This window comes from Hetaerina americana, unplaced genomic scaffold (genome assembly GCF_022747635.1).
Source record: "Hetaerina americana unplaced genomic scaffold, ioHetAmer1.1.p SCAF_4, whole genome shotgun sequence".
Classification (NCBI taxonomy): domain Eukaryota; kingdom Metazoa; phylum Arthropoda; class Insecta; order Odonata; family Calopterygidae; genus Hetaerina; species Hetaerina americana.
In genome coordinates, this window is record NW_027286985.1 from 64,987,548 (window position 1) to 65,015,037 (window position 27,490).

Sequence of the window (27,490 nt, forward strand, 5' to 3'; positions counted from 1 at the left end):
CTTTCCGAAACCCTTTCACCCCGTCCATTTTAACACCTCCCCGCCCACTACAACCCCACCCACGAGCCGGCAAGCCAGCCAGTCAGTCTGTCAGTCAGCCCAGTCTCCCATGGCTTCCTCAATCACCTCTCTTTCCACGGTCATTGGGTTCCTCCTCCTCCCCCACTCTTCGTGTGCCGACGACTTCTCTCCTTCCTCCCCTCTCCTCCCCCCACCATTACCCTGACGTTCGCGTGGAGTGTGAGTGCGTTTGTGTGTGAGTGTGTGTATGTATGCTCGGATCGGGAAGGGAGGGGGGAGGAATGGAGCGTGGGGGAGAGAAGGGGCCACCGTGGGACCGCGGGGACTCTCTCACTTAGGCGGAGGGCAGGGGGAGGGAGAAGGGTGTTCAACTGGGGTGGACGGAGGGAGGTGGGATGGGGCATGAGAATGCATCTGTGGCGGCGGAGGGGAGGGAGTGCTTTGGGATGAGGGATGGGCGGTGGGAGGATGGGTCGAGGAAGGGAAAGGGTGAGAGCGGACGAGGGAGGGGGGGACAATGGGGTGGGTGATGTATCGGTCCTTGCCAAACTACCGGGCGGGGAGAGTCCAGTTGTTGGGGAGGGTTGGAGGGAAGGGAGGGGAAGGGAGAAGAGGGGTCTCTCGCCGACGGCCGCTCTCTGACGTGTTGGACTTCTGAAGTGAGCGCGTGAGGGAAAGGGGGGCGGGGATGTTGTTTGCAGAGTGGAGGGGAGGGGATGGAGGGGAGGACTCTCGGAGCGGCGGAGGGGAGGTTTGGGAAGGTCGTCTTCGGGTGGTGTGTGCGTTCCATCGCCTTCCGTCCGCCGTCAGTCGGAGACCTGCCCCGTCGCCCGTGAGGCGGGATTTTTGTTTTGGTCGCGTGGGGTCGCTCGAGGGAAGCGGTGTTCCATTTGTGTTTACGCGGAGATTGGTCGCAAGTTCCGCGGGAGGTCTTCTTCCCTTTGATATCATTGACTAGTGACGACTCTTCAGGAGCGGGACCCGATCGCGGAGGTCGAGCTTTATTTTGTATTCCCGGTGACTCCCCACGTGTTCGTATCGGGATTCGTAATTGGGAATTTTTTTCCCACGCTCGACCCGGCGCGCGACGAAGCTTTCGCGGACTGAAATCGAGTGCCGGATTCGGAAAGCGTAACATTATATTGCGGAATCGGTGGACTGTTCCCCGTCATCGAAACGAGGTGTGCAAGTGCATGTTCGTGGTGACTTCCAATTTCTCCCCCGTGGATCACTTGGAACAATACGTCGAATCTTCGGTCATCACCGAGAGCACATCTTCAGCAATTGGCCATGGAACGCTCGGATTTACCTATGCATAAATTTTACGCGTGATCAGAGCGGAGTACATTGACCATGAAGTGAAAAGTTTTGTGAGGTCACAAGAAAAACTCATTTTGTTCAGATTTTCCAGCATCAAGGGAAAGTGCTGAGTTGGGAATGTTGGTCAAGTGATCGGCGTGTTGGAGGAATTTTTAATTTTTTTTGTTTTGATTGATTTATGTGAGTTTGAATCGAAATCAGACGGACGTGGCGAAGAAAATCTGCGCGAATATCAGTGAGATTTTTTAAAAGAAAATTGGAACTGAAATTGTCAAAATGCCTATAAGTGAGGACGAGCTGGACCACAAAGGTCCACCCCAGGGTCACCCGGGATACCACCCGCACCAGCATTTGCAGATCCACGCCCATCCGCCGACCAGTGGGATGTCAAAGGCCGAGCAGAGAAGGGTTAGTATCTTTTTTCCAAATCGTGATTCATGATTGTTCCAGTTGTTTTCTGACGGACGCAACACTGAAGAAACAATTTTCTCGATCGAAATCACGGGGCGCGCTTGCATTTCCATCAATGAAATGAAAATACATGTCCAGCTGACTTGTATTTCAAAGAATTTCGAGTGTTTTCCTTTTCATAATAATTTTAATTGCAAAATATACAATTATTTTCTCATTTTATCGCTTCTTAATCTATCATAGATTAATACATATATCATACTAATAGAAGCTTGATTAAGGAGACGGAATAATGAAAAAGTGATGTTTAAATTACTGTTTTTTTTAAATAGGGTTGCGCAGTTGTTGAGTTAAATTGTTTTAGTATTTTCTGTAATGGCAATTGCCCAATGGCTTAGGCCATAAGCAATCTTCATGTTTATCGTAATTAGGATAGGGGGCGGTAGTCGATAGTAGGTAGAACGTTCAGTGGCCGATGATAGGGGACAAGGGTTTGTGATGCCAACTGGGAGCTAAAAAAAAGGATATTTTCTGGGTAGCCAGTTGATGCCACCGTGGAAAATCATCTGATAGCGCATTTTCTCTGGGTACCAGTACTTCCCGAGGGGAAACGCAGCCAGGGGGAAGGGATTTGACCCCCCCTGACTACGTGAACTTAAAACGATGTTGTGCATACTTCGTTGGGTTAAGGTCGTGCAGCGATATAAGAAAATATTATTATACGAGTGTTACCCCAATGTTTACTCACTGTACCATCGAAGGAGTTGCGGAGAAGTAAGGTTGGGGTTGACCATGGAACTTCTCAAATGGACGAACGCTAGGAAACATAATTTAACGGCCAAAAACCCTAAGAATGATTATTGGTACAATCACGTAATTCTAATTTCCATGTATGCTTAATGTTTCTTCGCAGAAAGTTTTTTTTTGAGAGGTAGAGTGGGGCGATGTGACCCCCCTTCTGAATAAACCATTGATGATAGTCAATCTAAAATTGAGGATTACTGTTCGGCTTAGTAATCAGGAAATGGTAGGAGTAAGAGGGAGGTTTAATGCCCGTTAATGAGGGTTTAGAACACGGAGCAGTATTCTTTATGTGCAAGTTAAAATTACTTATTTTGACGAGAATACCACTTGCATTGCTTGTGAAACCTCGAGAAACCTTACCCATCTCTTCATTGGCAATGGCCGCAGTAAACATTTGCACAAAAAATCTCAGGGAAGGCATAAAATACCTATGTGAGGTTATTTTATCCAAGATTTCTACCGGCGAAATTTTAACTGTCCCGATTTTTTCTATGAGTTGCCCGTTTCTTCAAAACAACTTCACATGGCCCATCTAATTTGTGCATGTCGGGTAAATCGTGAATAAATTTCCGCTGAACTGCCTTTCGGTGATGCCAGAAATACTTTAAACTTTAGCGATGCTGGAAACGGGAATAATTTATGAGAAGAGCGGTGTATATTTTTAACGAAAAGGAATTTAAAAAATACTGCAAGAATGACAGTGGACAAGCAGCAAAGGATAGGGGCAATTACTCGCTAAATCTCGCGAATTAGATGCTGAATTTTTATTTAAATGTTGAGGATTTTTTTTTATTTTCTCACGACTCGGACCATAAAAAAGCTCGTTTCTATGCACATCGCGGGGCGGCTGGGAGAGGGAAGGGGAACTTTTGGGACCGAGGGAGGGGGAGAGGGGTTAGAGGTAGGTGGGGAGGGAGTGGTGGTGGTACGTGACGGGAAGAGGTGGACCTTGTATTTTTTGCAAGATTCCAGCGACGTAGTTACGTGGAGGATTATTTATTGATCATCAGTGCGGAGTGCTCAATAAAAATTACATGTCTGATGGCATTGAGTCTTCTCGAGGTCCGGTTCAGTAATAGAGTTCGCATTTTCATTATTTCCAAAAGACATGAGGAGACCCAGTGTCTCACCTAGGTCTAGACCTAAACATGCGGAGTTAAATATCTGATTAAATAGTTAATCGCCAGGTATGAGGACTTTGAGATCTCGGAGAATAAATGTTTCCGCGCGATTTTCAGCTCAAGAGGCTTCCCTAATCGGGAGGCGATTATTAGGATTTCCAAAGTGAGGGGATGGGAAATGTCGTATTTATACGATAATCTCCCCTCTGATAGGTCAACGACTCACTTCAATCCAAGGGTCCTATATAACAGCTGAATGTCATATGTACACAAGGGTCGAATTGTTACGGTTTCGATTGTACTGCCTTCTCTCTTCCTCTCCCTCTCTGGCTGAGAGATCAAGGATACGGTTATTTCTTTTCCAATGCTAAAACGGTCCTGAATTCTCCTAGTATGAAGAAAATTAACGTAAGCTTTCCTAAGGTAATGGCCTCCTGCAAGAATTTGACAATCGTAAATTTTCATTGCATACGCATTGCATATGACAAAAATCCCTTGCGATGACCTTTCTATCATGTACGGGTGCGTGACCACTACTCTTTTTGTATCGTATTGTACATTCGTGGACCTCCTGCCACTCACCTAATCAGTGGCCGTCGGGTATCATGTAGTTGTTGATGAACTACGTTAGGGGTCGCCCGTAAAAAACATAACTCACAGTTGGAGAGGTGGTTGCGTGCTTTGGTGAGGCGACGGAAGAAGAGGGATTGTGGACAAATTGAGGTTATTGTGGGGCCGGTGTGCCCATCACTGCCGTCAACTATGCCCTGTCATCTATGACCGTATGGGCTACAACTATTAGTACGTATGGGCTACAACTATTAGTACGTATGGGCATAGTTGACTGCCGTCAACTATGCCCATACGTACTAATAGGAAGGTGCTTTATTTAGGGCGAAAATGGGTCCCAGTGGTTCCCATCATTCCATTCCTCCGTTAAAACATTTACTGAACCATATGCACACGTACTATGCAGTTATAGTTAAACTGTGAGAAATCCCGAAGAATACGCCATTATCCCGAGGCGAAGAAGAAATTAGGATGAAAGGGGGCGGGGGATTTGCGACCATGCCTCAAGTGAATAAAGAGATGGCCAGCTACAGCTGGTTTTTATATTTCGCGCGCACTCTTAGCTCTCCCCGCGACCCCGCCCACTGCGATTGGGAGACGTTCCCATGGAGGCAGACCACGTGTGCTGCTCTCCCCGCCCCCACTTCCTCATCCTTTCTCCCTCACCCCTTCCCATCCCCATAACCCATTCCAGTTTTACCCCTCCACGACTGACGTGCCATTTATTGCCTTCCATAAATGACGTGAGGCCCTTAAGGGATAGGCGGGGGTATTGGTCCCACCGTGACACCTTCCGTGACATAACGCTTGGGGCTACCGAGTGCTAAATGAAACACTGGCCAATATCCCGTGCGCCATTGGTAACACCACATTGAAACACATAAAAATAGATTCGATGTTACGATAAGAGGTATTTTTTCATATAAAATCCTGTTCCATATATTTCTGCTTCATTTTTCTTTGTCTAGCTTCTGTTGAGAATCAAACGCTCCTCCGGCCATTGCGTTTGAGGTTTATCCCAAAATAGTTAAAAGGGCGACTATGGGTTCCGCGTTACGTCTTTTCAGGGAGGGGAAACTCCAGCGTGACGGTGTATGACAGTCGTGTAACGGGGAGAGGGAATGGAGTAGTGTTGGAAAACGCACAAAAAGGGCGTGCATCATCATTCTTGGACGCCACCCGCCCGTTCCTCCCGTCTTATGGCGGCCCCGGGGAGGGTGTGGGACTCGCGTTGCGATGCGAGGGTGGCCCCGACATCCCGATCTCCGCTTTTGCTCTTTTTCTTGTCATCTTATCAGATTGTAGCTCTGTCCCAGCGTCACGTGGAGGCGTGGTGAAGTTATGAATGGCCCAGAATGGTCGTGTGGTGAGAAGCGGAGTGGATTTTGGACAGAAAAAGATAAGGAGGCCAAATCTTGGTTGCGTCGGCGCCGAAAATGTACTGGAAGGAAAGTGTGATTAGGGAGGCTTGTATCAACGGAACTCCCTTCGACGGAAGATGGCAGCCGACATTTGGACGTCGCCTCCAAAAACAAACTTAAACGACTGCTTTAAATGTCTATGGCGGGCATTTTCGTACATATGGAAGTGAAATTCAATCGAGAAAAGATGGCTAGATTGTGATCATAGCGGAGAGAACCGTTTTAAACGGGATTTCGATCGTCAAACTGAAAATTACAGTTGAGATATTATTTTAAAAATATAAGAAAAATAATTCGAACATTTAGCAGTCAATTTTCTTATCTTCATCTACCAAACCGCCCAGGAGCATCTTTGAATTATCTATTATTAAATACTTAATTGTTTCTGACATAAATGTGTTTACGTTTTATCCAACGGGAGCTAAACTGGTAAAATGTATGCACTGCCCTTGACAGCATGACTTAGATAGGCGAACAAGTTATGTAGTTAATGACTATTGGCTTGTTCAAATTGACTAACCTCGCCAATATTTTCTAGTTTAAATTTTGGATCTTTTCTGTGGAATTTTCGCGCTAATCGAGTTCTTCTTGTGGTTGTTGACTGGTTGTGCACGTTTATGCATAAAAATCACGAGCCCAGCAAGTCAAAATTACTCCTAATACTTATTCGCCGAAGTGTTAGTACCACGATGTGATTTTCGATTGTTGAGAATATTCCGCAATTAGGCCACTCGAGGAGGAACTCTAAAAGAGGTTTGGGGGAGACATGATCCCCACTCCCGTCGGGCTGCTCTTGGGAGTGGGGTCATGTCTCCCCCAACTCCTTCGACCTCCGTCCCCTTTCGTGACGCCAATGCACTGGGCCAAGGAACTGAGATACCGCAAGGTCGAGATTGGGGGAGAGGGGCCTCTGTCGGGAGATTGAATGGGCGCGCTAGATAGCTCTTACAGTGGTGCAACTACAGTCGGTTCCTCGGAAGCCGGTGCGCGATGACTTTTTGTGACACTTGCCGTGCATTACAGTTTTTTAGTTGAATCATGGAGGATGTAAGAAATCCCCTGCATCGCAATTGAACACGTACTCAAATGGGAAGAAGCATATAACTCCTTCGTACGTATTATTCCCTGTTCGAGTAAATGACCGTCATTATGGCAACCGAAAAGTGATCAAACTAAGACAACTACCTCCGCGCTGAACTATTAAAAAAATAAAAAAGGAATGAATCGTTTTGACAAAAATTACGGGGATCAGTATTCAACCCTTACGGCATTCGCACTTTGAAGACCCATGCGTTCAGAAATATGGGCATGAATTGAGATAGTAGGCGTAACTCATTCAGTGGGCACCATTTCGTCACGTTAAATAATTCATCCATTGTGTTCCAAACATGTGACCTCCTAGATATTAGTTGTAGCAGTACCCTACGCATCACTTATTGTACGTTATCGGATGGATTCCAACCGCCTGCACCATGTGGAATACCAGATTAAAATCCCACTCTCCCGTGCTCAGTCTTGCAGAAAAAATTCTTCCCCCGCCTCATTTCCTCTTACGGGAACCCCTATGTTCAGCTGGCAAAATCGATAAGCCAGATACCTCACGAGTATGGTACCTTATTTGGAATGTAGTAAATTACCAAACGGGAATGGTTTTCGCATGCGTTATGAAGAAAGCCGGAATTTGATTTCGTGGGAACCTCGAATAATATGTTGGGAAACCGAAGGGAGTGATGTAAACTTGGAGAAATGATTGTAAATTCAGCGGATTTTCACTACTGTGTATCTGTAAATATACATTCATATTTATGTACTCGTGTAGGTGTATATTTATACGTGAAAGTCTGTCGCCATGGCACCCTCCTCCACACCCCCCTTGCAGCGGCTTGTGGGGTAGTGTGTACATGTAAAAGTAGACTTTTCCTGACTGCGCGTATTTTTTCAAAGATGAATGAAAGGCATTAGGATGAGGAAGAATCTACCTTCTACCTCTCAAACGGGATTAAAAAAAAAAGAATTGGAACGGACTTTGCTAATTCACGTGCCTATATTTCATGCGTTGTTCGTAACCTTCACTGAGTACACTTACGTGCTTATAAGTGGCCCTCTGCCCAACGAGTCGGTAAGAATCAAAAAGCGTAGCTTTTTATTCGTATTTATTTCTGTTGCGCAGATTTCAGAGTAAATCTTTGGCCAGGAAATGTGATCAATCATGTAAGAATTTTCATTTGGATTAATATTTTTGAATAGATCATTCAGAAGCCATCCTGAACCTCAATTATGAAATCAGCTACATCACTCCCTTAACTAGGATTCTGAATGTATACGAAACATTTTTAAATAGAACACATTAATTGGCCAAAGATTGAAAGCCACAGGAGGAGCCAAGGTCGACGCCAATGCCCTTAACTGTGTTTTGCCAAGGTAACTGGTGTTTACCTTTCGATCATTTGGTTTTCCACGCTCAATATTAATGAAGTCAGTTTACTTATACAGTGAGCGAACGGGAGGCAATTTGAATTGGCCCGCGTGCTCTCGATCGCAATTTTAATGCGTAATCATCCGACAGACAATCCTCCAGCCTCCCAAGTTGCAACCCCAGCCCGCATCCCCGTTCATCCCCCTACGCTTGGGAATGTATACGAGGATTTATTCGCGTGGGCATCCGTCCATTTTGGCTCCGGATTCTTGGGAGGCCACCTTCGGAAGACGTCCGGGCTTCTTCACTTAATGCGCCGCGGTCTCCCATTGTTGAAGCAATTTGAAGAGGGAGGGAGGAGGGATTTAAATTGGCGGAGTGGGGCATCGGGAACTTCCTGCGCTCCACGCGCCTGGAAATGGGTTGCGCTCTCCGGATCGGCTACCCGTGGAGCGGCAGCCCTTCCTTCTCCTCTCGGCGGTGTTCTTTAAACCCCTCATCAACCCCCTCTCCACTTCCCAGTCCCACACCCCGAACACATTGCCACCCGGTGCAAACAAACGCGGAGTTTTCTCGCAGTTTGTTGGGGCAATGGGTTGGAGAAGGGAGGGTATTTGTGAAGGTTGGAAGAATGCAGAGTGGGAAGGGTGGTGGTTCTTACCAGCTTCACTCGAAGATCGATTCCCATACCTCTTACTATGCTTTGCTTGTGCCACTCGGCCGACCCGTAAGGACCTCATCCCCCGCCCCGTCGACCTTCCACTCCTCCCCTCTTCCCAGGTTGTACGGGATGGGACTGATTCCCGTCTACCACCTCCTCGCATTTTCCCACGGCTCGGAACACCTTTCCGATCCCTTCTCTCTCCCCCCCCTCTTAAACTTCCCCCTTCTGAAAAACACTTCCGATTCCCCCATCCCGTAAGCCCACCAGGAGGGTGCATCGGCTCTCGGAACTGAACAGACCGGCCGGCGTGGCCGCCCCTCCCGGATGCCTCCGTGGTCCCCCCCCCCCAACCCGTTCCACACCACTCTGCCCCCTACGAAATGAGCTCGCTCCCTCATCCCCAATGCATCATCACACCACTGCCCTCACACCACTGCTCTCACCCCATTTCCCCTCTCCCTCGCGGGCACCTTGCCACCCGCCCGCCCCGCGACAGTCCTCTCTCTTCCCCGTTCCTTTCAAAAGGATATATCTCCCTCTCTCTCATACACGCGACCACCCAAACCACGCCTCTCCATTCCCACGCATCGACTCCTCTTCTCATCCTCCCGACGTGCCCTTCCCCCCTCCTCTCACTCACATACGAAAGTCCCCACGCTTATCCGAATCTCCTCCTCCTCCGCCGCGCCTCCCACACCCCTCTCGTCCCACCCGTCTCTTTAGCTCCCAGACGCCCCCGTTCCGCCCGGGCGTCATCTCGTCTCACGCGCCGTTACAGAGTGGGGAGTGGGGAGGCTGCCGGGTCGCAGTCACTCCCCCCCTGCTTCTACTTCCCGACGAAATTCCAACTCTTGCATCTACCGAGCCATAAATCTACAAGCTCTCTTAATCGCACCGCAATGCGCGCCGCCTCCGACGAGTCAGTGATTTTCCATAATTTTCATCGCCTGCCTTCGAAGCCATCAGTTTTGGGTTCGATCATTTCCACGAATTACATCATTTTGGATTTCGGGCTCTCCTTAGTTTGTAAAACAAAGTGTGTGCACTTTCCGTCGGGAAAGCTGGAGTAATTATTAGTCCTAATCGTCGCAAAAAGGGGTCAGCGTTTAAACATGGCTCATCTAAGGTTCAAACGTAAGATGAATCAATGAGCAAGGTTCCAACTTATATATGGAATCCCTTCCAAGTAAAATGAGCCCTGGAATTCCATAAATCCCCAATGAATCTTTGTATCATCGGTCTCGTTTATTCCCTCGTAACATTGATATGTGTTTGTATTTAGATTTCAGCTCCTAAAAGCCATTGATTCAGCAGTGTATAGTATGTATTATCTTCTTGAATTGACCTTTTTTAGTTCTCTTAGTTCCTTAGATTTTTTTATCTCTTCATGCAAACAGATGTACAGATTATATTGAAATGGTGATGATTGTTTCATGTCCCCTCAAATAATCATTCAAGGAACATGTTTCATACAGTGTATTTGATGGAAACATGGCGGCAATATTGATGTTCCGAAGATCATGGGTCAAAACTAGGCATTACGCACGACTTCCTTCTCTTTGTGTGTTTGCACTTGTTGTTTTCGGGGGAGGAGGGGGAGGGCATTATCCAAGGGCGATAATTTCTCCCTTCAACGCTCTCCATCACCTCATCCCTAACCCTAAGCCATCCACGTCCCGCTTCTCTGCCCTCCCGCCCTTCCAACTCCCCTGGTAGTCCCGCGCCGCATCTCCGTGGATCGCAGATTTCTTATCAGAATCAATCCCAACTGCTGTTACCTCTCGTTTTCATTTTCGTGGGCGCTTCCACAGGAAGCATGGGTTGGGGTTGGTTGTGGGTGGTGGGGGGCGTGACCGGAAGTGAAACAATGACTAAGAGGGTAAATATGTTCAGGGAATGGGGTATATGCACCCTGGGGGGGTGGGGGCAGGTAGCGTGGGAAGGCGCCAACACACTTAGGTTCACGAGGCCACTCAATCGCTTCTTAATATGCTTCCGTGCTTTCTACAACCGCATGGAGCCCTGCAAGCCTATGGTGTGTGGCAGGAGGTGATTCCAGGCACGCAACATGAAAAATTAAGTATTTCTTTCTTCATTTACATTTACAATAAATATATAATATTTTAAAAATTATTGTGGAGTGATAACTTAAGTTCTTAGAGATATACAATAAAACTTTATCCTCAACAAGCTTCTCCGTTTTACAAACTTTACTTTTCATCTTCATTATGTGTTTACATACTATATGCCATGAAAGGCAGAAATGACTGTAATTTATAATCATTTGAATGTAACATTCCAGCAACTCTATCTTTAGAGTCTTCGTAGGGTCTTTCGATATATTGACAGCTGTCAAATTAAAGCTGGCCGTGTATATCATTTGAACTTATTTGTATTTAGAAAATAAGACTGGAATAGGATAGGGATGTTTGACGGGATAAAGGGAGGAAGGAAGTACACAGAGATGGAGAGCGGCTTCTGGAAGAGTAGGATTTTGGGTTGTGCTATGCTGGGATAAACAAAATATTCATTTCGTAGTTTTTTTCCATCCAAAACTTACCTTGAATGGTAGCTTACCTGATGATAATTATCTTCAAGGACGGTGAAAATTGAGAAAAAATATTAGAGCGGCCGACAACGGAATTGGATGTCAACACCACAGAGAAGAGGACGCTCATCGTGTTACTGAATGACATTTCTGTTTTCGAGGTTACTGTTTTTTACGTCTACTGCCATTTTGAATTATCGAAAGGTTAAATAAAAATAGATTTCGTAAAAACTGACAATATTATCATTTGGAAATATTGAAGTCTTTTTGATAATTTAATTAATTTAGCAAGTATTTAATGCGTAGAAGATAAGGCTCGAAATGTCTTCTGGCTGGGATATTGATCGCATTCATTACCTAAAGTTTTATCTATTGTCTGCGTATCTATCAATGTACACCCAACTAAGTTATAAAATACACCCATTTGTCGTATTCATCCCCCTCGCGTGACTTTTTGAGTCACTGTGATTAGGCTGTTTGTCTACACTTCACAAGCGTGTGCGGTTTGTCTCATTGCGAATACCAAAAGCCTTTGTTAGCACGACGTGACATCGGTAATGACCCACGCGATTTTTTTCTTCTAAACCCGAGCGATAAATCTGCATCAGGATCTTAACCATTTCCTCTCCGGGGCAAACGCTTTCGCCCGCCTCCGCCCCCCAAACGTCATTCTTTCAGCCCTTGGCCACGTCTTCTCAGCCCCCATCCCTCCATCTAACCGCGCCATCCCCATCCCCTCTCGCCCCTGTTTCCCACCAACTCACTCCCCTTGACCTCCCCCTTCTCCTCCCCTGCCGTCGGACTCCAATGGTCGCCCTCGCAGACCGTTCATCATTCAATTTCTCTCTCTCACGCATGCGAAACCAGAAACCTCCCCCTCCACCCCACCACCCGGTCCTCCGCTTCCCCTCCCCCCCTCCGCTCCTCACACACTCCAACCTCACCTCTTCCCAGACTTCCTCCCCTCCCTCCTTTCCCCCCTCTTCCTACGGCCCCACGGCACTTAGCCCAGTGTTTACGCACGGGATTTTTCCCCCCCGGAGCGGTCCTCGGTGAGGGAGGGGTAGAAGGACTGCCGAATTCCGCGGCATGAGGCAAGTACATACTTGCGGCAGCATCTTCGGGCGTGATGCTTCAATAATTCCCCCCTCACACCCGTTGGTCGCCGATGGGGAGGTTTTTTCATCGGTGGAAGATGTTAGATTAATGACACCTGGAGCGCTTCGAGTTTTTCGCTTCCAAACTATCATCGGTGGTAGCGTCGCGTTCTGGTCGCAACACCGAGTGAAAAAAATTGTTTACGTTTCGCCCGCTTGCACAACTCTTTCGAGGTAAAGCGTCCAAGGGTCGATCGCGTTTCGTTTAAGGACGCGTTTTCTATGCTTAAGGTTAATGGAGGCGTATCTTGCCCGGTGGCCTTGGCCAGTTGAACGGGTTATTTTCACTAAATACTGTATTTTCGTACTCGTGTATAATCCCGCGCTCTGCGGTCGATATTCGTTGCGAAGCGCTCGGTCTAATATGAGACTAATGGCAATGGGGGAAAAAAACATGAGAAAACAAGCACGAAAGTTGATCGCGGTTGGAATCCTTGAGCGAAAAATCACGATACCAGCTTTAATAAAGCTACCAGCTGGGGTAAATCTACGGTAATGCATGAATAAATAGCCTCCACGCAGTTCTTGATTCTTCGGCGTTCACAAAAATATCACATAACTCTTTATTTACCCAATCAAGATATCAATGCGCTGGATTTCAATTCCGATTACTGGGTCTAAGAATATACGACGAAAAAATGATGAATATTCCACATATATGTGTCTAAACTCACAGCTTCTTTGTCCACGAACATGCCGAGCTCTTTCATGAAGTTGTTTGTCATTTGGAGACTTACGTTCTACGTACGTGTTAGGTATGATTATTTAGAGTAATTTCAAATGCTTTTACGCACCTGAAGAAGCAACGGAACTTACCTGTCGCGCTAACCACCGGATCAGAAAAATTAGCAGTTGAAAAATATTTATTTATTTACCTTTTATTCTATCACAGGAAAGCGAGAACGTAATAGGCCTCATGATAATGATAAGGGGGAGTCTGCGACGAATAGATCGGCGAGCCCTCAACCATTAATATTTCTCATATTTCACGTACACGGTACCCTACAAGTAACTGGCAGGGTGTGCGGCAGACGGTGACTTCACTCCAAGCATCGAACAGCGAATTGCTCCTTAATCATTTAGTCCCAAATAATTTGTCGAATAATACAAAAGTAATGGAAAGTAATGAAATAACTTCGTCCAAAATTTAGGAAATAACTTACAAAACACGTATGCGAAACGAGATGTTAGTAAGAAGAACAATAAAAGAAGTTTTAATTAAAATAATGTCAACGCTCAAGGTTGTTTAGGATGAATGATTTTTCGTATCACCGTCGGTTGCAGTTTTTATGATCCTTCATCATTTCAAGTCCGCCGAGGTAAAAACCTGACAGCCGAGTTCTCCCATTGCCCATGGCGATAGCACCGGTGGCGAACCGTAATTTCTCTCCCTTCGGTAAGACCGAGCAGATGGTGGGGAAACTCGCCGAGTGGTGAAATGATTGGGCTCGGGGGACTTTGAATAGCGGAACATTCCCTCGATCTACGGGGATTGCGGCTCCTTTCAGTACGTCACCTTTTCGCAAACTGTGAGAGGTCGAGCGAGTGTAGGAAGGTTGTGTCTCTGCGTCCGAAGACTCGGGAAATTTATTTGAGGCTCGGAGAAGAAGAAAAAAATGCGTATTGGTGGAAGCCGACAATGAGTTATCGGAAATGTTTCTGAGTTTCAAAGGCATACTACTTTCCTTCCTCTTCGCCCTCCCCCCATCCTCGACCCTCGGCACCGTTTCCCACGCCACCACTTAGTCCTTCCGTCCTATACCCTTTTTTCCCTTCCCGTATCAGTTCCACCCCTTCCGAACCCAAGAGATTTCTTGGTTCGAAATATTCTGCGATGCTCAAAAATTTTCGTAGTCACCTCAGTTTTCTTGAAGTTCTTTTTGACCATATAATTATTATTTTATCCTGAAGGAGGATCAAGTCTTTGGAAAAAATTACCCATTTTAAAAAAACAAATCAATTAATATTAAAAAGTCTGTAATTTCCTCTTGCACTCACTCTGTCAGTTTTGCCATCCATTTTTTTAGTTTTTCTCTTCATTAAGCATTAGCGATGGGCACCGACTGTATGCATTTTTAAAGGCAATGGAAGGCTTACTTACCAAAGATGGTCGTTCGGGGTTATATCTGACACATTACCAGATGTTCCTGCATGATAAAATGATCAGCTGACGCCTTCCGAAACCCCCTTTCGACGACTTTGCAGTGTAATATACGAACGTGTATAGACGTAGATATACTTGTTTTCAAGTTCTTTCAATGACTGAGATTATTTCCCATAATAACTATCAGACAATAGGCTATGGCTCATGTATCACCATATACATATTATGACAATGAAGCTAGGGTCCTGGCTAGATGAGATCGAAGCCGCGACCTTGCGGCCTAATGTGCAAATGTCGGGTCTTCACGCCGAGCAGAACGGCCAAAACATTGTTTGGGAATAATTAATGTATTCTCAGCGACGTTCAGTTTGTCGTATTCTCGTCTCACATGCGGACCCGTGGCCTGAATTAAAAATGCACGCTCTACAAATGACGCAATTGAATTGACTTCCATTTCTTTCGCGTCCCTTTCTTCTCTTAATGGAACCTTTCTCCCTGTGACGGCTGGTGTTTTTCGTGCACCCGAGAACGACGCTTGCGGAATATCGCTGTGTATCGATAGGAGACGTTTTGTGTTCGACCTACGGACCGCCCCTGCATGTAGCGACTCATTCGTACAAGGGAAAAGTCAAGAGCGGCGGCCCAGTTGAGCACTTCCGGCAGCCCAGAGTGTGGGAAACGGCGCGATCCTCTCCCGGAGCAACAGGTGCTCCGGAAGCAATGGTGGGGGATGGGGGGAGTCTCGGTTGGTAGGGGACGAGGACTGGGTGGAGGGCGGCAGGGACAAAGGGGGCGTGGGGAGGGTGAGACGAGTAGGAGTCAGTCATCCCTCCCCGTCACCACTTTTACCTGCAGATCACGTGGGACGAGAGGAATTCGGTGGGGGTCCCCTGAGTTTTCATTGTTTCGGAATGAAAAACAGGGAGGTCTCTTCGGACATAGATTTATTTAAACCTCAAAGGATCTGGGAACAGTGGTAACAATTTATGGCGGGTTAATAAAGGCATCGGAGTCTGTATTAGGAAAATTTTTTCCGCTAAAAGTCAATGGTTAGTTATTATTTAGTTTTCAAAGATAAAACGGAAGAAATAGGAGGGAAACTGTCCTATAATTTTCCCTGTATGTTTGATGTGTGTCGTATTATTTACTCGAGACGTAGTGTAATTATCCTATTCGTTGGTTCGAAGGGATTAAGCGGCGTAACTAAATTGCGAGCAAAAAATAGAGCAAACTGTAATTCGTGGGCAGTAAAAGGGCTCAAGAAGCTTCGAACGATATGTGGGCGCAGAGAATTCCCTACAACCTAGGATCTTAGATGGTATTATTATCGACCCAATATCCTACAAGCCGTCACAAAGACGATGGCGGTGGCTTGCGCAAAATTGTGAGTGTACAGGTATACACCGGAAGTGCAGACCCTCGTGCCAATCTAGAATGCCAATGGGTTTCAGATACTTGTATGGGCATACCCGTAAATTTTCTCTGGTAAATTTGCTCTACCCAAAACAGGTAAATCAAATTATTACTCTTGCATTATTAATAAAGAAAGTCTTTATAAATCAGCGTACTACTATTTTTTATTAATTTCACATTAAAAATAAAAATGTTCTAATTTATATTTTATATCATTGTTTACGCTAAGGGCACCCGAAAGAGTGCGAAAGTGATGCGATTGGAATGATCTGAAGACATTCACAGTATAAAATTTTGCTTAGTAAACTGTGTCAATGATGATATTGAAATCTCTTGGTAGAATATAAATGTTTAGTGGGTTACCCAACTATTTAGCGACTTATAGTTGAAGTTTTTATTCGCATGCATGTCACTAAATGATTGGAAAAATTTTCAAGAAATCGACTTCCATTTGAATTATATTTGATCACCACAGGGTAAAGAACATTAGCACATCAGGCTTGGCAAGAGATATTAGAAGGACATTTAGGGTTGTTCCTAAAAACTCCTAAACTGCATCATCGTCTTTTAAATACCTTAATAAAAGTCGCTAGCCCATTGCCTATTTTCTTAATAGTTTCGTACACTGAACAATGCCGCTCTCCACATGTATTCGCAAATCTTTTCCGAGCGTCTTCACTTAGAATCCCCGTATTTTTCCTTGCTCCCTGCCCCTTTATCCCCGCTCTTTCCCTTCGTGAGTTCCTATCTTCCTAGTTCCATAATTCTAATTTCATTATCACTCCATTCATTTGCTGTCCCAATTGGCGGAAATAGCGAAAAATACACAATTACGGGCGAAGATGAAGATCACTTCTTACTCTAAGCCGCAAGGCGTGTGGAATTCACACAACAAGCCTCGGGGACCAGTTCTCTCCCCGTGCGTCATACGGTTTCTCAGGAAGATCTGGTTCCCGAAAAATCACAGCTTGCGCGAAGCTGTATGCATGTCCAGAGAGTCGTCAAACGGGCCCTCCGGTCAGCAGCCCAGCCGAACGTCCTCCCCACTACGCTACAACGACCCAAACAACACACTCTAAGGAATTAAAAATGAAAGTGTTCTACGTAGGCGGGGAAAGTCACCCCCGGAGAGCGGGAAAAAGTGGGGGATAATTTCGTACACCACTCGTGATCTCCACCCCCGTTTCGCTTCCCCTCACACAACAATTCAGCAGGTGGAACACGCAGGGGGGTCAGAGGAAAGCAATGTGGGCCACGCCGCCCTCTCCGCCGGGGGCATCGCAGACTCGTGGGCGGAAGCTCGGCGGCGGGCGGGGAGATGGGGGGAGTAAAGGACGGTTGGATATTCGACACATTGAATCTCCATCGACCCATCATCCATCCTTTAGCTCGCCGGGATGTTGTGGATTGCTCTTGCAGTTAGTTGTTGGCTCTCGCACTGTGCCCGCCTCGCCTCTGCACCACCTGGCGAGAAGGGAGAAGCGGAGCATTGCTAAAGTGGGAGGGGGGCGAGGGGCTTCCGAAGGGGTGAGGATTCCCACGGGGAGGGGGCGGAGATTCTCCCCTCCCTTCGCCTGCAGATGATCTCCCCCAGAAGCCTCCCTCGCTTCTTCCCGCCCGTCGGGTGGGTGGGTGGGTGATCATGGGTGCGCAACGGTGGCATTATCATAGCCTCAACGCACCGTTAAAGGGGGAATTAGCTGATATTAGCGTGACAGATGCTCCGAGGGAGGTAGGGGTGAGATATAGCTTATGCATTCCACATCACGCGTGGTTGTGGTGGGATCTCTCGTCGAAAGCGAATGTTTATGGTAATGAAAGCATTTCCTGGGCCGTAAGGCGAAACGCTATCCACTCTTCTTGTGCGGAACAGTGTGTTTCGTGGCGTCAAAAAGTAATTGGTTGGCAATACAGCTTCGGACCTAATAGATCTCATCACGGTTGGATTTTGTCGGTGGGATGAATAAAAAAAAATAGATGTTCTCTGTGTCAATTTCTTCCCTTTTGTAAATATGCTCCCATATGAGCACGGGAGATTATTTGATTTTTTTGGCAATGAATGGATGGAGTAAGAAGTTCGCTCTGCATAATCTTGCAGTTGATGGGACTATAAACTGCTAAAAGGCCGACACTCTCTTGCCTATTCTGCTGGGCTTGACGTGGAAGATTTTGCTAAGTGAAAATAATAAGAATAAACTTAGGCATTGCGGGAAGGGGATGTAATATTTTATCTTCTACCCTGTTCTGAAAATTTTACTCCTCATGGATTTTTTCTGTATATTTAACTTTACTTCTGTTGTTGGGCACGCCGGAAATCCTCGAGGGAGACGCCCCCCACTGGAAGAATTAAAATTCAACAATGAGGTGAAGGAAGCATTTATCGGAAAATTATCAAAATGAGAGACTTTGAAGTCAACGTGGAGTTATTTTTATGGGGTGGGGTCGCTCTAACAACGACGGGCACATGGAAGTAGGAGGTTCTAAGTGCTCGAGGGATGTTTGATGGAGTCAAAAATCTATTCAATGCCTTTTTTGAAGAATGCATGTAAATTTTGAATCGAGAAGAGTATTTTTTCTGAATGGCAGATTTGCAAATATGTTTATGGTGTTTCCTTTATCCTATACTGAATTCAAACCTCTTGTTTATTGCAGAGTAACAAGCCAATAATGGAGAAGAGAAGAAGAGCAAGGATTAACCATTGTCTCAACGAATTGAAGTCTCTCATCCTGGATGCGATGAAGAAAGATGTAAGTATTTGAAATGAGTCATTTATTTATTATATATATATATACATATAATAAATGATTGGAAAAAATAATCTCCATGAAGATATCGTTTTGGAAAATGTAATGTTCGAATGCTAATCAGACGAGTTTTAAACAAATGATTTTTGTGAGCCAATCGTTAAGGCCTTCGAGAAGTCTCATTAAGATAACTTTCACAAATTCCAAAGAAACTGCGGGAGATGCCGCAACAGTAACTTTTAACGGAGTCATCCGCTAATGTGCATTTCAATGCAACAATTTCAGAGCGTAAAAATCATTCGCCTTGACTGGGACAGTCAAGGCGAATGATTTTTACGCTCTGAAATTGTTGCATTGAAGATAACTTTCTCCCACGGATACATATATAAAGCGTACTATTTAAAGTTCAACTTCCTGAGTTGATCCTGATGGATACTAAAGAAATACTTTAACTTAGTTTTAAGCAACCGAATCAGAATACTGACATTAAATGAAACAAATGCTTCTCAGTCGCCAAGTTGCTTCTATTTGTCCTGGGATTGGAAAATTATTTGAACTCCTCGTATAATTATAAGACCGATAAGTAAAATATCGGAATCAATATCGATATCATTACAATAGTAGTATTAGACAAATCAACCAATTTGAAATTATTTTAAATATGAATATGAGATGGTATGAATATACATGTAAGTCCAAAATCTCATTTACGTTTTCTTCTCACCAGCCTGCACGGCACTCGAAGCTCGAGAAGGCGGACATCTTGGAGATGACCGTCAAACATCTCCAGAACATGCAGAGACAGCAACTGGCGGTTGCGGTGGCAACTGACCCCACCGTCTTGCACAAGTTCCGCACGGGCTTCAATGAGTGCGCCGGGGAAGTGAGCCGCTACATCGGGCGCATCGAGGGTGTGGACCCCGCCGTGAGGTCCCGTCTTCTCGCTCACCTCGCTTCCTGCGTCTCCGGCCTGCACCAGCTCACTCCCTTCTCTTTCGGAGCCATGGCCGCCGCTGCCAACCCACCCCCGCCGCCCCCCGGCTCCCAAGTGCCCTTCGTGGCACCACCGACGCCCCCCAACGCGACGCCGCTCTCCTCCTCTTCCATGGCGGTGCCACTGCCGGGCGAGGAGGGCAGCAGCGGAGTCCTGCCCTGCGGCACACCTCGCTCCTCCGCCTCTATCCTGTCCCCCCAAGTGCCTGCCTTTTCTGCCGGGGACGTGAACAACAACCAGAGCCAGCAGCAGAGCACGGCTGCGAGGTTGATGGCTGGCCTCCAGCTGATACCCAGTAGACTGCCCACAGGAGAGCTTGCACTCCTGCTACCAGGTACAGCAGGACGAATTTTACTCATGTTTCCACTAATAGGCCCCGCAAAAGTGGGTTGGAATGAAACAGTATGTCTTAAAATTGATGGTCTCCCTTTCTTAGAATAACTCCATGTAGTTTTGATATTTATTTAAATGGCTGATGCCATTTATACCTTTCATAGCTGCTGATTGGGTACTTAGGTATTCTAATAATTCTGTCCAGTTAATGTGAAAAAATACATTATTGTTTGACAAATCATATTTGCTGTGGAAAATATGGTACCAAAAAATCATGAAAATTCATAAGTTTGTCATGTTAATAAATTAGTTTTTATGATGACTTCAAATATTTCACCGCATTTAGGATGTATGTGTATGGTAATTTGTTAAAATCAAACAATTTACTTTAAATTCAGAGTCAAAATAAATTGTCCAAGCTTTTTTGGAACTTTTCAATGATGACAAACTTTTGGGTATAATTGAAAATGTAATAAACCTTAATAAAGTCTAAAATGAATAAATTACCAAAAATTATCTCACCTCTAGGCAGCGGGAGGCTTTCGGATAGCACAGAGGGTGGAATGTCCTTCTCCTCCTCTGTGAGTCCTGGAATTTCCACCTCCTTGTCCACTTCATCTTCATCTGCTCTGAACACCAGTGGACCATCACCCTCGGCCACTAGCAGCCCAAGGGGACACATCCACCACAGTGCCTTCACCGCAGTAACAAGGAACTCCTCAAGCCCTCCCACTCCCCCACCCACGCAGACTGCAGTCGGTCCATCGAGCCCGGCCTCTTCCACTTCTTCCTCATGTGCATCCACCAGCTGTGATTCATCTTCTTTTACAAATTCATCGACGACTGCTTTGGTGCAGTCACAGCATCAGCACCACAGTCAACCACCACCACCTCCTCCACCACCCAACTCGATAGAAGATGCCAAGTTGACCTCGTTCAGTTTCCGTTGCCCACCCATCCACCATATGGCTTTTGGAGCAGAGGTGAAGGCCTTCCCTTTCCCTCCACTGGGGCTGCCGACTCCGACAATGGAATCATCCCCACAGCCCGGGTTCATGGAATCTGGGGGTGGTCTGCTGCAAACTCTTCCATCATCATTGAAGATTGACCAGGGTGATCCCCAGGAGGTCATGCAGTCACCCAAGGTGCTGAACCTAGAAAAGGTTGCGACTTCCATGGAACTGAGTCTCCACCCCAAGCAGTCTGAACCACAGCCTGTGGCGGGCTTATCTACGACTGCCCCTCCTCTACCGCATGGGTCATGCCTGGCCACGTCTTCTACGTTGACCACTTCCTCTCATTCTTCCCCACCACAAGACAAGCCCTTGTGCGGTCCTTCCATGCCATCACTCACGCCAACGCTGCCACCCTTCTTTCCTGCCTCCCTGCCCATAACGAGGGATCCCCTAGACTTCTCTGTGAAAAAGGAACGTTTTAATGTGGGAGAGGACTACTCAAGTGAAAGGGTTTCCCACCTCTCTCTTGGTTTTGGTATTAAAAGGCCATCGGAGGACAGTGAGTGCTTGAGTGACTCGGATAATAATGTCATTAGGCCAACAAAGATTGCAAGGTTGGAGGTGAAGGTTGAACCTTCTTCCCTTGAATCTGGTGATGGGGCCAGTGAGCCTGTGGCTGCCGAAGGAAAGACTGGCATGGATGTGGCAGCTCAGCCTTCCTCCTCTTCAATTCCTAGCTCTGCGAATACATCTACAGAAGAGAGCTCAAGCCTGGACATGTGGAGACCATGGTGAAATCCTTAATCACCAAGTGGCGAATATGAAAAATAGGTGTTATTTAAATTATCATTATGATAAAACACTGTTGGCATGGAAGTGGATATCCAGTGATAAGACATTTTCGCCATGACCAAAAAAATATGCTGTGGTAATGATTGGTGATATACAAAAGCACCCTAATGCTATTTCAGTGTAATAAGTTAGCCTAGCAAGAGCATCTCTACTTGAAAAATAATTGATAATTTCTTTAAAATTAATTATTAGATCTCAATGTATACCTTATGGAAAGTTAATGTTGCACTCATACTTGACATTCAAGTAATAATTGCAAAATTTAGTCACATGAGTGAAGTGATATGAATAAAACTCTCAGGCTAGCATTAGTGATAATAAGCATTATGCAAAAGTGATAATAAAGACCTTTTCTTTATATTAAAGTTTACTCTTTGTACTATTTACCCTTTGTTATTTATCATTAGTTCTTACGTTTCCTTGATTACCTCACTTGAGGAATTTATAATGCTTAAAGGCAGCAAATGTTAAACCTTTCCTAGGTTTTACAGTTGCTGGATATGAAGTGCTTTAAATGATGAATGAATGAGTTTGATTCTTATAAGTAAGTACTCATTTGATATGTCAACAAAATTTGGACTTTTTTAATAATATCTTGCTTTTACTAAAATCAAGGTCAGCTTAAGTTTCATGTGAAGGATGGAAAGGCCTAATGAAATGCTTTTGTTGACACAACACATCGGAACAACTATCAAACATAAAAGTTGGCTAAGAATTATTTACTTATTTTCTGGAAATGGTCAATATTTTATAGTGCATGACCACAGAGGATATAATTAAAAGAATTTACAATTATGGCATACTTTTGTTTTTTACTTCACCATTTCTATTAATCATTTACTTTAATGCTCAGCCTTCTTTGGTGTATCAATCGAACACAAAGAGTAATGTGAATGACATGGATTTTAGCAGCAAATTTTTCCTTTTCAGTCTTTGTCTAAATTTAGATTCCCCATAGAGCATCTGAAAATTATATACTTTCATAATATTTTTGTAGCACCCCTTCTTTTTTCATTTATCAGATTTTTATGTCTCCTGTCATATAAGCAATGATACTTTTATTATATGTTTCATATGAATAGATATGGAATTCTGCAAAGGAAAGAACCATAATTTTTTTCAAGGTTCTCTCTTGTATCACAATATTAGTTTGGTGTCAGGAGTGTGGTCCCCAATGAAGTATGAAAAAATATTCATTTATGTGCTACTGGGAAAAGAAAAATATCATACACACCTTTATGGACTTAGGGGGATTATTTTTATTATTAGCAGTGGTCTACCAGCCAAGTGTAGGTTTTTGATAAACCCTGGCACTACACACTACTCTACTACAAAGTCATAAGTAACATGCACCAAATATCCTAAAACCCCATACTTACAACATATCAAAGTAACTAACTCATTCTTTAGTTTTGCCCCACTCCTAACTCCCAGAATTACATGCAATATGTCCATTCTTTTCCTCCTCTCTTACTTTTGCTCCATTCTGTACTATCATGTTCAGCAACCAATTGCCTCTCTTCATTCACTTGTTCTTCAAATTTATTCCTATAGCCATCTCTCATCCCCTATCATGTTCTGAAATTCATTGCTTGTTTTTATTTCCATCAATGTTTTTTCTCCATTCTCCTCCACGACCGCATCTCTAAAGCCATAATCTACACCCATTCTCTTGCCTCAATTACCATGTTTTTACCCATAAAAACAATGCTCGATATTCAAGTTTTAGATGTAAAAATAGCATACCAAGGAAAATACTCAATGGATAGACTAACATCAACCCTGGTGTGAGGGAAACGAGTAGAAGAAGATCTGAGGGGCTTGCACTCAAGAAACTCTCAAGGCTAATTAAATGAATAGCGAGGAAATATTTCAAAGAGAAACTTATGGAGAGGTTTTATTGTTGGAGAGTCTTAGTTGGACACATGAATATTATATGCATGACTCAAACTACCATATAAATGAGAATCATTGGAGTTTAATGCTGATGGAGAGGAAATTATTTTTAGACCCACAACACATTGGTAGGTGGTGTCATAATAAGAAGTTAGGTGAAATTGAGTGCTTGATATGATAAATTCTATTCCCCTTGCAAAATGCACAACAATAATGTGCAACAATTCAACTATCCCAAAAAGAAAATTGTATAAAATACCAATTATCACTGTTTAATGACTAGTAACTCAGCACTCTCTCATTGTAACTTGTGGTATAATATGTAGATTACGGAAAGGTAATCCTGAAGGCAATTAGATGTAAGTTGGAACCTAGGGGTAATTTACCTTTCTTGCATATTCTATTGATTGAATACCAATATATCCATTGCTCAATAAAACTGTGAACAGTTTATGAATTATCAATGTAGAGAGTTTATTGACCAAGGTAAAACTATACTACAGAAAGAACCTATTAGAGGATCCTCATTATGTGACGTTTTTATGATATTACAGGTAAAATCAGGATGTTCCGATACTTTCTAAGGAGGCATTATCCTTCATTGTATTCTTGAACTGCTTAACAAATAATTATCACTATAACTTGTCTTGAAATGCAAAGTTTCTTTTTTTTTAACCTCATCATGAAGGAATTCCACAAAGTTAAACCTGAAACTGTTATGTTTAACTAGCATCCAGGTTTACGTAATTCTTGCTCCCAGACTGTAAAGTATGCGCCGACAGTCTTAGATGACTGGGCGCATCTTGGGTAAAATATCACGACTTTAATGATAAGCAAAGTATTTCCTCTACCGCAGGATAAATTTAGAACTCTTCGATAAATTAAAAGGTGACAAACCCTTGTAAACGTAAATGTAAAGATTTTTTTATTTATATATAATTATATATTTGGATTAAGTATTCCGGCATAACTAAACATGGAATTAAGTCTACTTATAAGCCCAATTGAGCCTCTCGCCGGAAGGGAATGGTTTCAGTGGCCAAATTCCTGGAGAATTCCGATGGAAATGGCAACCATAAATATGTGGTTCTCTCAAAGTCCTTCGGGGCAACCAAATATTGATCGCAGATATACTGTGTTATGACGCCGAGACATACGCCTCGCCTAGTTTTAAGTACAAAGTTTCGCCGAAAATGACTAGCAATATTCTGACCTCAACTCTCCAACTTTTGATACGAAAAGAAGTGTCACGCTGAACTGCGGTCTGTGAATTCTGATTTAGATTGAATTGTAATGGGCAAAGCACGATACACTCCATGCCGTTCCTCGTATCATGCATTGGAATTTTCATAAACGTTATGCTCGGTTTTTGAAGCGATGACTTTGGAGGACCAAGTGAGAAAATTTCGGAAAAAAAGGTCCCACTTCCAGTCTTCTTTCAAAACATATTAACGTAACGAATGTCAATCGACTGGGAGTGGATAGGCCCCGGACACCCGTTTTCACGAAATCCAGGGCCGAAGAGGAATATTACTCCCTGATCTATTCCGGATTTCCAAAACCGGGTCGGGTCTCCAGGCGCGGCAAGCACCCATGCGGATTGCAGGCCGAATGGTAAGGCCGTACGCAGGCAGTTTATCCATTAGACTGTTTGGAAGTATTCCTTTCTTACTAGGGGTTAGTTCTCTGGGATGTCTCCCCGACCTTTTAGTCGCCTCTTACGTCAGGCAGGAATACTGCGGGAGCATTCTCAATCACTCTACGCGCATGAGGGTTGGGGGAGACAGATAGGGTCAATGCTGGAGTCACCGCGAAAGAGGAATTGAATGCTACCCAAGGATATCCCAATGCACTGCACAGTCCGTCGGATGGGACGCAGTTGACTCATCGCACTTCCGAGGCGGGATTGGCAATGCTGCTTCAACCCACCCTCCCCCTCTCCTCTGACGCTCCATCCAACTCACCCTCCCCGTAATGTGCAAAGCGCCATACCCTTATGTAATAAACTCAAAGAAAACTAAGGATTATTACAGGTTCATACTGCCTACTGAGGAATAGTAGTTGCCAACACATTTATTTCACCGAGTTCCTGATGAAATTCTCCTTGCAGCAATTTATCGCCAATTTAATTGGAACTTGCAAATTATTTTCCGGGTCTCAAATCTTTAGGTTCCTCATTAGGCTCATTTACTTACATGTGTGTTACGGCATGTATTTGTATGGTCATGGACTAACAATGAGACCCAAGTCTGGATTCACTGAATCACTGATTCACACGATGGCTCGTTTAATGACGCGCGCGCATTTCTGGAGGGGCACGCTATTGCATCGTTGGCTGGTGCTCCTGGAGGCAGCTGTAGGTACACTCGGCACTGAAGCTTTCGACGAGGAAAGGAGCGGTTAACTGGAGGACTCAGGCTCGCTCCAGTGCAAAGCCCTGCGAAGATACGCGAAATGCGCACTTTCGGAATTTGAATGGACTAACAATTCCCTCCACCTCCTTTTCCATCGTCCCAATTCGATTTCACCCTCTATTATGCGAAGTCTGCCACTCAAAAAGGCCCCTTAGCCTCCCCCGCCGTCCCCCCAGAAGCCCTCCCTTACTTGCCGACGAGCAGTCAGTCCTGCCAGTTCGCTTTGAGAGCCAGGATGAACCAGCCGATCGGAGCGGATGGACTCCTCGCTATCCTGGAGTTCGAGGATGCCGCGAGGGCATCTCGTCGAGATATTCTTGACAAGACTAAGCGGTCGAAATCACGGGCAGATCTATGACATGGGTGAGTGGCGATTTCATGCAATACCTCGTGCAATCAATCAATGGTAGATTAGGCTTCTTCATAAACGTGTTCAGTGTATCAAGTTTCTACATATCAGGCTTCGATTATCTACATGTTAGGGCCAATTTCCAAAATTGACGGTTGCATGTGGCGCACATGTAGTAAGCCTATAAACATTATTTTGAAATGTGCTTTCCCTTGCTGGCATCAGTATATACATACTATACACTGGGCAAAGGGTTTGAGCACGCGGTAAATCCGATCTTCATCTTGGTTCAATTGTGGTTGGTTAATGTCCTGGGGATATATTAATGATGGTCCCGTAATTGTTATCATTGGGGATCGGGATGGTGCGGTGGGTAACGTACTGGCTTCCCACCTAGGGGGTCCTAGTTTGAATTCTTGAGGCAGCAGGTATTTTTCAGTGGTGTCCCGATCCCTACCATGAAGGCGCAATTTGAGTGAGTACACCGTTCGTCGTTTGGGACGTTAAACTGCAGACCTCTTGGCCCCTTTCGTTAAGATTGGTCTACTGCCGACGACAGGTCCCACTCCACCTTTCCTCATTCCTCATCCACCTCTAATGGCGCTAATGACATCTACTTTCGGCCACCTTCCCAAAAAATTACAAATATTGTCGATCGTCGGCAATACTTAGGTTGCAATCACGGCCGCAGTAACTTCCAATTCTTGTGTGTACACAAATCGAAATTTCGATTTGTCGTCCAATTCATCGTCCTTATAAAAGCTCAAAATTTATAATCAGATTACCTTCTGGTCTACCCCGCGCTTGGCATTTGATTCTAAATGGCGAGGGACTGCATATTCGATCGCGAGTGAAGTCAATGAAAAGTCAACCGGGTTTTAGTAGTTCATTCCTTCGTACGCGACGGTGGCATCCTAAATAGCATCGCACTCGCCATCCAAGCACACAGACCGTGCGCTCAAATCTATCGTCGGGTTTGTG

General features: G+C 44.9%; 1 protein-coding gene across 1 annotated transcript; it reads left to right on the top strand.

Annotated features, from left to right (window-relative positions):
• Nucleotides 1–900: 900 nt before the first annotated feature.
• LOC139692464 (uncharacterized) lies at nucleotides 901–22,183 on the top strand. Its single transcript, XM_071590680.1, has 4 exons — nucleotides 901–1,749; nucleotides 18,623–18,718; nucleotides 19,443–20,043; nucleotides 20,571–22,183. The coding sequence occupies exons 1-4, from the start codon at nucleotides 1,618–1,620 to the stop codon at nucleotides 21,791–21,793; spliced, it is 2,052 nt and encodes a 683-aa protein (XP_071446781.1). The 5' UTR covers nucleotides 901–1,617; the 3' UTR covers nucleotides 21,794–22,183.
• The last annotated feature ends 5,307 nt before the right edge of the window (nucleotides 22,184–27,490 follow it).